Genomic DNA, 14,514 nt, shown 5'->3' on the forward strand with positions numbered 1-14,514 from the left:
TGGAATTCCCCCCTCCCTCCATCTAGCACAAACATTCTTGACAAGTGTTGCGGCTTCTCAGTCTGACTGGCATTGACAGGAAACAGCAATCAAATGCACTGAGTCCGTTTGTACGATCCTGACAGTTACCAAGCCAGTGAAGTCCTATGAGAAATGGTTAAAGGAATTGGACATGTTCAGCTTGTGGAAGAAAAGACTGAAGGGAGATATGAGAGCACTGTTCACGCATCTAAAGGGTGTCATGTAGAAGAGAGAGTGAGCCCCAGAGAGCAGTGCCAGAACCTACAGGAAAATGTAGGAAAGTAGATTCAGGTTAGGTATTAGAAGGAATCTCCTGATGGTAACAGCTGTCAACCACTGGAACAGGAGATGAACATATCTAAAACTCCTGCCTCCTATTTTCCCCACAACAACAACCCTGTGAGGTGAGTTGGGCTGAGCGGGAGTGACTGGCCCAAGGTCGCCCAGCCGGCTTTCATGCCTAAGGCAGGACTAGAACTCTCAGTCTCTTGGATCTTAGGTCAGTACCTGAACCACTATACCAAACTGGCTCTCCATGAAAACTCTCTCTCTGTCTGTACATGGCTAAATGAAACATAGTTTACTGAACTAATCTATTTGCATGGGTTACTCTAGCATGCTGAACCATAAAGTAACCACTTAGCTGAATATGCACTTCTCACTTTGCAATGTCTTCTAGTTCATTAGCAGGGCTGATCAATATTTGATTAAAATTAATGACAGCTCTACATCACTATAGTGACTCTTCTAGCTGTGTTTGCAGAACAAATTAGGCTAAAATGTGGTTGGCTAATTTGTGGCTCAGCGTTTTATAACAACTTCAACAAAAACTTCTCCTTTTTCTTCTTCTTCCCACTTCATTTCAATTCACTACAGGATGAAGCTGTCTTTATGGACCATAATCTACCACTCTGGTCCAGTGTGGGTTGCTGGATAGATGTTTCTCAATTTCCCACCCTAGAGCTGACAGATAGTGACAGGCCTAAAGTCACCCAGTCAGTATCCATGCCTAAGGGAGGACTAGATCCGTGGTCTCCCTGTTTCTAATCTTAACCACTGTATCACAGTATCTCAATGTAATATATACCATAGATTCTTACAGGCAGTTTTGTTCTGAGGAAGTTCGTAATGTTGGGTGTCACAAGATTTTTAATAGTAAATCCAAAGAATATTTATCAGAATACTTCAGTACATTCTTAGTGAGTCCTTGTATCCTCAAAAATTCTCAGGTTTCTGAGATGCATCTAAAGGGGGTGCTGAGACTCCTTGTAAACTCTGTATTGAATGGAAAATATATTCTGCTTTAAAATGAAGGCTAATAATCAATGTATTAACTATACCTAAAATATTAAGTCAGGCATCCTTTAGCTCCACATAGGGGAACAATGACTGAGTCTCAGCATACTTCCTTACATAAGAGGTAGCAGAAAATATAGGAATTCATATTATTTGGCTGAATCAACATGGCACACTGCAACCAAAACCAGACTAATGATTTTAGTTTAGCGTGTGGTTCAAATCCAGCCAATGAAGTGAGTTTACAGTTAACCCTTGCAAACCCAGGAAATTGGGTTAATTCAATAAACTATGGTAAAGTTAATCATGGATAAGAGTGTTATGCCAAGAGTGTCACGCCCCACTTGGTGTGATGGCAGTTTTCATAATGCTGCAGTTGTCCCACGTATTATGTGTGGATGTCTTATTTTCCTTAATGAGGAAAAGCTGTTTTTAACCTTTAACATCTGCTTGAGTTGGGGAAGATGGGGAAGTTCAGCAGTGCTTCTGTAGCCAGTAGGGGCAATCTGTGTGTCTGTAAGCAGTCTGTTTTCTGCCCATCTTGTGTGCCAATGTAATGGTGGGCATTTCCATGTGGATCTAGAGCAGGCACAGCACCTTTGTTAATCTTCTCTCCTGTGCTCCTTCTAAATGAGTTTCATGTTTGTCTTTTCCCAAGGTTAGTTTCTTTTTCTGTGTGCAAGATGGGGGACATTTGTGAAAGCACATCTGGCAAAATGGAGAGGGCGATGTCCAGCAGGGATGGGCTGGCATGAGAGCATAGACAGTCCGGTGATGCCTGGGCATGTGCCACGCCGGAATTGATCTGAGGCGAAAAGGAAAGGAACTTGAAAGTATTCCAGTTCAGCTGGGCAGGCCTGGGAGATGGAAGCCCCTGCGCTTAAAGTGTTTGGCAGAGTCCTTCAGACCTCAAGAAAGCAGGATCCGGATTGCACCCTAAGCCTCAGCTCTAGTGCCAGGCTGATAACCGGGTTTATTCATTTTGGTCTGATATGTGGTACCAAGTCACTTTCTCCCACCTGGGATGGAATTGTTGAAAAGCTTTAAAATTTCCTCAGGAAATTAGAAAAAGTTAGAAAAAGCATCTACTGCTGTTATTTCTTTGGGGAGAGGGGACGGACAGACATAGCAGCGACTCGCAGCAAAGTCATTTCTTTTCTTTTGTTTGTTTCTCTCAGCAAATCTCACTTTTCAGGATCGAGGAACTCGGAAGTGTACGTTTCAGTCGGGCCTGAAAAAAATCTTAAGGGCTTCTCGTCTCTTCTAGTGTTACTCTAGGGCTGCTCTGACGGAAGACGGAAGCTGCGCAACGGAAGCGGGCGTCAGCTGGCGGGGGGCGGGACCAAGCTGCGAAGGAGGCGCTCGCTCCAGCGCGGGGGGCCATTTTAGTGCTTGCGCGGCGGCGGCGGCGGCCAAGCAGAGGTCGCGGTGCTTCAGGCCGAGCTCTTTCCGGGGAGGCGGCAGGAGCGGTGCCGCCCCCCCTCTTCTGCGCCGGGGGAGCGGCTGCCCCTGGGTGGCCCGTGAGGTGTTTCTCCCGTCGCCCGGCAGCGAACCCCCTGGCGCCGCTTCAGCCCGGTCCTCCGCAGGGGAGAGTCGCGCCTGCCGCGGAGCCCGCGGAGCCGCCGCCGCCGCCGCCGCCCTTCCTCTCGGCTTCCCTTATTTGGCTTTTCCGCGCGGCCCGGCCCGGCAGTGCGGCTGCCCCTTCCTCCCCTCCTTCCTCAAGTGCGTGTGCACGCGTGTCGGTGTGAATGCGTGACTCCGTGACTCCTCCTCCGCTGGGCTCTTTCCTTCCAGGAGGGCCACAGCTGCCGCCGCCGCCGCGGGAGACTTGGCGCCAAGTTCCCGAGAGAGTTTCCCTGAGAAGACGCGGAGAGGCGGGTCTGGGCGGCCGGGAGCCGATGTGGAGCGAGCTCCCCCCGCGTCTTCGCTTGTCTTCGGGGCGGCGGCGGAGGGTCGGGCACGGAATGGGCCTCTAGGCTGCCTCGGCGAACAATGGCCTTCGAAGGGGGCGCAGGGGTCTACCCGCGCCTGGGCTCTTTCCCCGGGGCTCCTTCAGGCGCGCCTCTCCGCCCTGGCGGACTTGGTGCCGGCTCGTGGTAGGTCTCGGCTTCCCCCGAGCTGAGGGGCGCCCGGTGGCTCTTCCCCTGGAAGGCGTCTGCGTCCGGGTTGCGCGTGCCAGCCGCCGGGCTTCTCGCCGTGCCGGAGGCGGAGGAGCGCCTGGAGTGGAAGCGGCGATACAGGTTGTCCTGGAGCCGCCTCGCTGCGTCTCCCAGGGAAGCGGCGCGGCCCGTCTTTTTCCTTCGCCTGCGTTTTTGGATGTGATGGAACTCATGTTTGCCGAGTGGGAAGACGGGGAAAGGTTTTCCTTCGAAGACTCGGACCGATTTGAGGAAGACTCGCTTTGCTCCTTCATTTCTGAGGCGGAGAGCCTGTGCCAGAACTGGAGAGGATGGCGGAAACAGTCAGCTGGACCCAACTCGCCCACTGTCAAGATGAAAGGTGAAGGGAACGCTTGGCGTGGGACGGGCTGACCGGAGCGGCGAAGGGCAGGGGGAGAGGTTGAATGTGTTCTGAAAGTTGCACAAAGCTACTGTCCGAACACGGCGTTCCTTGGAGAAAATAAGTCTATGCTACAGTCGAACATAAGTGAGGAATGTGATTTTGCATAACAAGAAATTGATCTGTGTGCATAGATTTCTGCTTATAGAGGCAGTTAACTAGAACTAGGTAAAACCTGAAACCCTCAGGTGTCACTAAGCTACCCTTCTCAGCTTCCATCACCTTTTGCCACGCTGAGTGGGTGGCTGGGTTTTGTAGTTCTTCACTATCTGAACTAGCATATCCCTGAGGTATATTGTGGGTTTACTATATCTCACTAAGGAAGACTTTGTCTGGATATCTTGGTGTGCTTTAGTTTTCCTCAGGGATTTAATTAGTGTGTTATTGCCTGGATCAAATTATTATGGAGGGGGAACATAAACTTGATATAATGCATCAAGATTGATGTACTATAGTTGAATCATTTATAGGTACCGAAAGGTGAAGGAATACCCTTGGGAGATTGGAACTTAAAAATACCACACGATTGATCCAGTGTATCATTGCTTCATCTTGACAGCAAGTGCCATACATGTTATCTGGGTTCAGAAGCTAAGCAGGGTTGGGCCTCCAGGAATATTGTTGTTGTAGGCTACACTGGAAAGTTGAAGAAACATCCTGGAAGAAGGAAATAACAAAATACTTTTGTATTGTTGCTGAGAAAAGTACACGGATATGTTTTTGACGTTAGCTGGGATTAAGCTTGGCTTTATCTTATAGCCAGCTGTTCTTGCTTCTGCTATTGAAATTAAATGATAATCTGTAGGTGCTCTAAACATAAGTGTGATATCAATACTCTGAGGACCTCATGGGTTGAAAGAAAAGTGCATCTGTGTAACAATTTGTATGTATGCTTTTTGATCTGTGAACACATGGTGAAATAACAGATAACAGGGTTTGGGGAAATATTTACATTACTTTTGTATTCCTGTTTATTTTGGGCTATTTTAGATTATAGCAAACACTCAGTCTCATGCAATGTAGTCATAACTTGCCTTTGCTCCCTGACATGCACATGACAAAGATAGTTTTGTGTCTTCAAGTTAGTCTTGACTCCTGGTAAGTGCCTGAACAAGTTTCTGCAGTTTTCTTGGCAACATGTTCCAAGGTGATTTGCTTCTTCCTAGGGCTGAGAGAGAGTGACTGGCCCATGTAGCTTTGTACCTAAAGCAGGACTGGAACTACAGTCTCCCAATTTTTAGCTTGGTGCCTTTAATCACTACACCAAAGTAGTGATGGAAATATTAAGAAATATTTTTGTACTGTTACAAGCATATTGCTTTTTATATATACAGAATTTACACACACATACATACAGATAACATCTATAAACATTACTGGCAAGTGATTAGCAGAATGTGACACTAATATTTCTGAACCTGTAGTCTATAAGTGATCAATATTGATAGCTGAGTAAGATGAAAGATCAGCTGTATGAATGTGATAGTATTATTCAGTCTTGATAATCCTTAAATCATATGTAAAACTGTATCCTCTTAAAGCTACTTAGGAGCAGATACTGTTACTCTTAAAAAAATTAAAGAAGATTGTGAATATATCCAATCAGATCATGAAACATACATTTTTTGCAGGCAGTGCCAATATGAAATGAATTTAAGACCGAAGAATTGAGATTATTAGTTCTTAAATAAAACATTCTATTGTGATTTAATAGCATACTTCACATACTTATTTTTGCTCAGAGTGAAATAATTAGTTCATAGTTGCTTAAATGTAAGGTTTGAGCATATGTTGGAATTAAAAACAAAATATAGGATAAAAGTCAGTTTTGAGAAAACCCTGATAGCATCAGAGTTCTTCGAAAGGTTGCAGCTAAATTGTAATCTTTGATGAGAGAAGGGGAAAATTAAATTGATGAAGGGTAATCATAGTTACTGTTAATTGACATGGACCACCCTGGTAATGGAAGTCCCTCCCACTTCAATACATAAATGCTCACTCAGTTTTCCTTAAACTGTTACGCCTTTATGGTGTATTCAGTGTTTTAGAGTTTTTTTAAAAAAAAATTAACATTTTTTTCACTGAAATATATTTAATGTTTTAACAGTTTGTTTTTAAATAACTGTACTCTGGGGATTATTTTTAATGATAAAACTGTAGAAGTGTCGTAAAATCATTTTTTAAAAGTTTTAAAAGATAGTTTAGTTTGTTGGCTCCAAATATATTTTTTGTCATGTTCTGATTATTCTTTGGAGTATAGATGTTTTGGTGTGAAAAGAACTGAACACACCAAAAGCTGACATTTTCTAATTATTTGTCTCATAGTAATAGTCTTACGCTGTCAGTCCTAAAATGCCAGTGTCCATATACATAATATGAAGATTTTAGGAAAAACAGAAATGTTCAAGAGAAAATTATTACTCTTTTACCTTAGCCAAAGAGGAAACAAAATGAGGTTTAGGGTTATTGTGAAGTGAGTCCTAAAGGGAAAGCAATATGACTGAAAGCATGTATTACCCATGAAAAAAAAACAAAATCCAAAATCCTGGAATTCACCATAGACCCTACAGAGTATTGTTATGCAGTTCTAAATCTCTCTTGGAAAATAACAGGATAAAAACAAAAGTTTGGAAATATGGTTAGACTGAATGCGTGAAGATTCAATAAAACTGACAATTTGATGTTTAGACTGACATTGATTGCATACTGTAAATTAAATTTAACAGAGAAATAAGATTTTATCCAAAGCTGTCAAGAGGTAGAAATTCTTGCTTCCTCCCTTAATATAAATTTTGAAGTTCTTATAATGGTTTGTTTTTGGATATTTTCTGAGAATTAAAATGTTAGTAATTTTGCTTGTTAACTTGTTAGCAATTTGTGCTAGGCACATCTGTCTACACTATTAACCATTTAGTGCAAAGGTGCTGACTTGGCAGTGGTCTTCCCTGCGTTTCTGTTTAAACAGGGAACATAAAGTACCATTGCGTGTAGAATGTTAGCTGAAGGACGCTTTAACACATGAGACATTTGAAAATGAGAAGTGGCACATGGGAAATGTTGGGAAAGCTTCTTTTATTGTGAGAGACGTAGCTAACCTTAAACGGTACCAAACCTTGTTTTATTATGTTTTTTTATATCCAGATCTATCATATAAAACAAATAATGAATTAGTAGATGGCTTTGGCTAATAAAATCAATAGTTCGATTTTAAATCAATTTGTTACTGGCTTGTATATAGAACTATGAATTTGGGTTTGGACATAAATAGTAGTATGAACAGGGCAGATTCTGTACGCCAGTGTTACACTGTTATTTTATCTCTCTCATATTTGTTTTGACATTTTACTCAGGTCACCCTCCAAAACAGAGGGAGAAAGCACAACTAAATTGCCCCAATGATCAATTTGCTATCAGTGGAACTTTGTCTATATTATTTACTTGATCTTTTTCAATCAAGTATAAGAGTCAGTGAGTGCTTAGCCTTGTACCTAATAATAAAGCTCTTTATATGTTAAAAGGACTGTAGTAATTGGAAGCCCTACAGGGAATGCATATTTGAAGTATCTCTTGCCTTGCGAGTAAAATACTTTACTTGACAATCTCAGAAAAAAATGGCAAGTGTTTTGCAACATTGCAAAGAAATGTTTACCTTCCAATAAATGATTTCCAAAGATTTTTATGGGGAATAGCAAATCATATCCTAGAGGGAATTGCTGCCCTGATGACAAGGTAATGACCATAGCAACTATAGATCAATTTCCCCAAAACTCTTTAGGGCAAATGCCTAACTACTGTAATGACATTGAGACAATTTATCTGCTTTTTGACGTGATCCTAAGAGTGAAATGGCATTTCCTGCTTGCTGGGTGCTATTGGCACATAGCTCTTTCAGATCAACCAGCTACCAGTTAATGAAACCTGTGATACACCATGACACTTAAAATATGTTTTCGCTTTCCAAAAAAATATCCCCAGTATAATTTCAGAAAGGTGAAAAGCAGACATACCACTTAGAAATAATGGCAGAAGTGAAAGAGTGTTACCATATGTTTCAAGCAAGTATTCAAGGATTGTGCTGAACTGCTTTCTGTGAATTCAGCCATAGTGCCCCAGAAATACAGGCAGCTCAGTCTGATTATTCAGATGGTATGTTGGAGACTACAGAAATGTATTTCAGAACTGAGTAAAAGGTTATTCAAAATATACTTTCAAAATAAAAGCATTCACATGGGGGTATCACATCTTTTGTCGGTAGGATTTTACTGTACTGAGTTGATACCTTTTGGTGAGTGACATCAGATGGAGCAGTGTGGGGAAGCACTTGCTGAGTAAACTTGTTTTAATATTAATATTGTCTGCCACTTAACATGTTGATTTGACACTGTATGGAGATTAGGGTTTTTCCTTCATAGATTTTAAAACTTTTATGAAAAAAGCAGCCGTGAATGGACATACACTCATTTTGAAAGCAGATCATAGCTCTTTACAATTCTCTTACTGCACATTCGTAAAAATTATTCCACAGTAAGCAGTACAGGTAGAGCTTGAAAATAATGAATTGGGAGGGTAATGATGAGGATAAAGCTAATATTTCAAAGAGGAACAGAAGGCACTGGCAGCTACTGCAGAGAGGGCAAACAGGCTTAGAAACAAGTGCAAGAATAATGGGTTGCCATTTGCAAAGGGCATCATACTTACAAAATACTCATCGTGCTGTTTCCTTTCAGGATAAGAAACATCATGTAGTGTGCAGAAAATAAGTAAGAAATAATAAGCTGAAGATACAAGATAAAGGAAGTTCAACTAAAACTAGTTTACACCATTTGCTATATCTCTCCATACCCTTCTATTTTGGGAAGTAATTTTTCTGCAATGTCAACACACTCCTTCATACATTATTTTCTTTCTATAAACTTCTTACCTCTCTTTTTGAGAATTTCAATAAGTTTATTCAACCACAGCTTTCTCATCTTCTCTCCACCAGTTCATTATTCCTTCAGGTATTTATTTTGTAGTTTGATTCTCATTTGTTTTCCCTGTCTGACCCACCTCAAATATACTTCTTCATTTCATCCTCTTTTGTATTTATTCTACATTCATACACTACCCATTAATTCTAGTAGGGAAATTCAGAACTATAGGGAGACAGACTTACTATATGAACATTACATAATTAGAAAACTTATCAAAGTGATAGATTACATTTATATATATATATTGATTATTCTATTTATATACTTTTTATAATGAAGTTTTCATGGTCCCTCCAAAGAATATGGTGAATATCCTTCCAAAGAATATGATGGACAATGCTATGGATTCATTCTAAGCCAGTGATGGCCTACCCAATCAAAGCCTTCTCTTGGGACAGCATACCCTATCTACCCAAGATATTTTATTTGTAATACCTGCAGTTTGAGAGCTTTAAGTGCATTGATAGGAAGAGAGGCCAAAAAACGGAGACTTGGAAACCAGAAATAATGAGAAGGATGGAAAGACTGTAAAGAAATGTGTTCAGGATTGGCAGACAGCATAGGTATATGAAGTTTGTGGTGAGGACAAATTATAAATTTAAGGTATATCTATGAAATTTGGTGGTTAAATGGGCTATCATTGGGGCTTGCATCCCTTCCTGTATTCTTGTGGGACACATTCCTGATGCAGTAGTCATTTCCTTTTGACACCTGGTATTCAGAGCTATGCTGAAGGGTGGTAGTTGTGTTCTGTCTTCCCTCAGACCTTGGACAGGCTGTGCTACTCTTTTTGTTCTTGATAAATCCTCTGTGTTGTCCCTGAGGACTGCTTCAAACATCTCTGCACATTCTCTCCAGGGTGGCTACTTCTGTGCCATGTAACTACTGTAGGGGCTCTGAGCAGGTGGATTCATCCTCTGCTTTATGAGCTACCTTGCCTTTCCATCTAATTTCTTTGCGTGGAGCCTGAATTTTCTATTGCAGCAAGATTGTATTCCTCTTTCCACTGAAAAGGTAGTTTAGCAGGGGTTGTTTCTGCTTGGCCTTGGCAAACAGCATTTTCATGTGTAGTTCCTCGGTAAGTGAGACATGTATATTAGAGATTGTGGCTCCAGGATGTCTCCAAGCCACTGCTGTATGTCTTGAACAGTTCAGTTACCCATATTGTCCAACCCATTCTGTAGGCCACTGATAACAGAGAACCAATTAAACCTGGTCTGAAAAATTGTATGTACTGACTTCCCCCTCCTTTTGGTTATGTTAGACCTTTTCAGGATTGGATTGACACCCTTCCTGTAGTGTGTCAACTTGTTCCTTTCCACAGGAGCTGCTGGGATTGTTGGGTTTTTAACACATTTCAATTGATAATTGATAATATACTGGTAATCTGTCCCTCAGGAAACCTTCCTTCCCCTCTGCCTCACCCCAGTTTAAATCCTACATCAGTATAGCCACTTTATGCATCTAATGAAGTGAAGTGCAGCTTGTGAAAGCTTATGCTTTTAAATAAAATTTTGTTAGTTGGGAAAAGTGCTGCCAGGCTTCTTTTGATTTGTTGGCACCATAGACTAACACAGCTCTCCTCCTATAGGCCTAACTAGCTATCCTGTTGAGCCTAGAAGCTAAAAATAAAAGTAACATATGTATTTCAGTCTGTTTATTATCTCTGCTAAAAAGAATTTTGAGGAAAAAAATCCCTCCCCCCCGGACCTAACTGTGCCATGTCAGTCACAAACAATAAGACAAGAAGAAAAAATGATCTGGCTGACCTTTAGAGTTTGCTTGTTCCCATTTATGCCACTTGAAGCAGCACAGCTTCACCTGTAAGGCAATAAAAGGCTGGAGGTTTCAAGCCTCCTCCCTGAGATGTTCACTGGGTCTGTGCTTCTGGAACTGCGCATGTGGCTGGGTTTTGTGCAGCAGCACAGAAGATCATCTGGGCCAATTTTCCACTAGCCAAACACATTTATGAATGACTGTAAGTCATTCAAGACAGACTCGTGTGGCGGTGAGTGGTAGGTGGCACTATTGCAACCGAAACTCTCCCCACCACCCGAGTTTGATCCCAGCGGAAGCTGGATTCTCAGGTGGCCGGCTCAAGTCGACTCAGCCTTCCATCCTCCCGAGGTCAGTAAAATGAGTACCCAGCTTGCTGGGGAAGGTGACAACTGGGGAAGGCACGGCAAACCACCCCGCTCTATAGTCTGCCAAGAAAAAGTCACGGAAGTGGCATCCCCCCAGTGGGTCAGACATGACTCGGTGCTTGCACAGGGGACCTTTCACCTTTCACAAGTCATTCAAATTTTAGGTATTATCACTTCTTTGTAATTTTAGATGTTATTATACTTACGTCATTTTAGTATTTATTTTATAATTAAAATATAGACTGAACCCTGGACCTCACTCACATATGTTAGTTAGGTTATTTTGTGAATGTATTTTAACTTTGTCTTAAATTTTAGTAGGTTTATCATCTATTAAGACAGATTTTTATTTATATATATACATATATTCATTCATTCATTCATTCATTCATTCATTCATTCATTCACTGGGTCTATATACCCTGGCCTTGTCTTCCCCCTTGGTGTACCTACTTGGTAATTACTGCTACCACTGCTATTCTTTTAGGGGGTTACTTCACCGGGCATTCTCCTAATCTGAGTCTGAGAGTGGTAAGATTCCTATGTATTATATTTGGTAGTTTTTAAAATTGTTTTAGTCTATATTTTATATTGGAATTTTATTGTGTAGTTGTTGTTTTATGCTGTAAACCTCCCAGAGTCCTTCTGTTCGGAGGAGATGGGCGGTGACAAATTTGATAGATAGATAGATAGATAAAATGTATACTGCCTTTCTGGGGAATAAAATGCAAAAATGGAAGGAAAAGTAATTTCTATAATGCATGCTCTTGAGCCTATAGCATAAAGATGTATAAGGCTATAGATTTTAGCCTTCCTTAGGGAGACAAATAGGTTTTGCAAGAGATAAACAAAACTAAACATTTAAAAAAATAACTAAAAGTTACAATTCATGGAATTTGATATGCAAAAATACATCAACACTCTCAGCAAACCATAATATTGTGCTGATCCATTATAATGAGTGATTTCAGAGAAATGGCTTTCAAGTAATATATCAGCTCCCAAGAAATTAATAAAGATAAAGGTCAACTGGAAACTCTGGCTAAAATTACACAGAATGTTCTACATGTGCAGAGAAATAAGAATAAGAGAGGGTAAGACTTTTAGTACACCCAGAGGCTAAATAAATTAAAAATTAGCACAGCATCTGACTGAAGTAGTTATCTGTACTTAGAAATAATACTTTGTTTTGTTTTTTTTTGTTTTGCAAGCACAAAATATTTTTCTCTGCATCTGCTCACTGACCAGGTTGAGTTCAGCTTTGCTTTAATGTTGTTGTTTATTCGTTCAGTCGCTTCTGACTCTTCGTGACTTCTTGGACCAGCCCACGCCAGAGCTACCTGTCGGTCGTCAACACCCCCAGCTCCCCCAGGGACAAGTCCGTCACCTCTAGAATATCATCTATCCACCTTGCCCTTGGTCGGCCCCTCTTCCTTTTGCCCTCCATTCTCCCTAGCATCATCATCTTCTCCAGGGTGTCCTGTCTTCTCATTATGTGGCCAAAGTATTTCAGTTTTGCCTTTAATATCATTCCCTCAAGTGAGCAGTCTGGCTTTATTTCCTGGAGGATGGACTGGTTTGATCTTCTTGCAGTCCAAGGCACTCTCAGAATTTTCCTCCTACACCACAGTTCGAAAGGATCTATCTTCCTTCTCTTAGCCTTCCGTATGGTCCAGCTCTCACAGCCATATGTTACTACTGGGAATACCGTTGCTTTAACTATGCGGACCTTTGTTGTCAGTGTGATGTCTCTGCTCTTAACTATTTTATTGAGATTTGTCATTGCTCTTCTCCCAAGGATTAAGCGTCTTCTGATTTCCTGACTGCAGTCAGCATCTGCAGTAATCTTTGCACCTAGAAATACAAAGTCTTTCACTGCTTCTACATTTTCTCCCTCTATTTGCCAGTTATCAATCAAGCTGGTTGCCATAATCTTGGTTTTTTTGAGGTTTAGCTGCAAGCCAGCTTTTGCACTTTCTTCTTTCACCTTCATCAGAAGGCTCCTCAGTTCCTCTTCGCTTTCAACCATCAAAGTGCTATCATCTGTATATCTGAGATTGTTAATGTTTCTTCCAGCGATTTTAACTCCAGCCTTGGATTCCTCAAGCCCAGCATGTCACATGATGTGTTCTGCGTACAAGTTGAATAGGTAGGGTGAGAGTATACAGCTCTGCCGTACTCCTTTCCCAATCTTAAACCAGTCCATTGTTCCATGGTCTGTTCTTACTGTTGCTACTTGGTCATTATACAGACTCCTGAGGAGGCAGACAAGATGACTTGGTATCCCCATGCTGCTAAGAACTTGCCACAATTTGTTATGGTCTACACAGTCAAAGGCTTTAGAATAGTCAATAAAAAAGAAATAGATATTTTTCTGAAACTCCCTGGCTTTGTCCATTATCCAGCGGATATTGGCAATTTGGTCTCTAGTTCCTCTGCCTTTTCTAAACCCAGCTTGTACATCTGGCAATTCTCGCTCCATGAATTGCTGAAGACTACCTTGCAGGATCTTGAGCATTACCTTACTGGCATGTGAAATGAGTGCCACTGTTCGATAGTTTGAACATTCTTTAGTGTTTCCCTTTTTTGGTATGGGGATATAAGTTGATTTTTTCCAGCCTGATGGCCATTCTTGTGTTTTCCAAATTTGCTGGCATGTAGCATGCATTACCTTGACAGCATCATCTCGCAAGATTTTGAACAGTTCAGCTGGGATGCCATCGTCTCCTGCTGCCTTGTTATTAGCAATGCTTCTTAAGGCCCATTCAACCTCACTCTTCAGGATGTCTGGCTCTAGCTCACTGACCGCACCGTCAAAGCTATCCCCGATATTGTTATTCTTCCTATACAGGTCTTCTGTATATTCTTGCCACCTTTTCTTGATCTCTTCTTCTTCTGTTAGGTCCTTGCCATCTTTGTTTTTGATCATACCCATTTTGGCCTGGAATTTACCTCCAATGCTTCTAATTTTCTGGAAGAGGTCTCTTGTCCTTCCTATTCTATTGTCTTCTTCCACTTCCGCGCATTGCTTGTTTAAAAATAATTCCTTGTCTCTTCTGGGTAACCTCTGGAATTTTGCATTTAATTGGGCATATCTCCCCCTATCACTGTTGCCTTTTGCTTTCCTTCTTTCTTGGGCTACTTCTAGTGTCTCAGCAGACAGCCATTTTGCCTTCTTGGTTTTCTCTTTCTTTGGGATGTATTTTGTTGCCGCCTCCTGAACAATGTTGCGAACTTCTGTCCAGAGTTCTTCCGGGACCCTATCTACTAAGTCCAGTCTCTTAACTCTGTTCTTCACCTCCACTGCATATTCCTTAGGAATATTAGTGAGCTCATATCTAGCTGATCTGTGGGTCTTCCCTAATCTCTTTAGTCTGATCCTAAATTGTGCAATAAGAAGTTCGTGATTTGAACTACAGTCAGCTCCGGGTCTTGTTTTAACCGACTGTATAGATGTCCGCCACCTTTGGCTGCAAAGGATGTAGTCAATCTGATTTCGGTGTTGTCCATCTGGTGAAGTC

The 14,514-nt window shown here is 41.5% G+C and overlaps 1 protein-coding gene across 4 annotated transcripts in view; it reads left to right on the top strand.

Annotated features, from left to right (window-relative positions):
- Nucleotides 1–2,691: 2,691 nt before the first annotated feature.
- Nucleotides 2,692–14,514, top strand: part of ZSWIM8 (zinc finger SWIM-type containing 8) — a 746,829-nt gene continuing 735,006 nt past the window's right edge. For all 4 annotated transcript variants that reach the window (XM_063307636.1, XM_063307635.1, XM_063307637.1 and 1 more), the window contains exon 1: nt 2,692–3,816. In XM_063307636.1, coding sequence (XP_063163706.1) covers nt 3,639–3,816 — 178 coding nt within the window. In that variant the 5' untranslated portion in view covers nt 2,692–3,638. The remainder of the gene's footprint in view (nt 3,817–14,514) is intronic.

This window comes from Candoia aspera, chromosome 6, assembly GCF_035149785.1.
Source record: "Candoia aspera isolate rCanAsp1 chromosome 6, rCanAsp1.hap2, whole genome shotgun sequence".
Lineage (NCBI taxonomy): Eukaryota > Metazoa > Chordata > Lepidosauria > Squamata > Boidae > Candoia > Candoia aspera.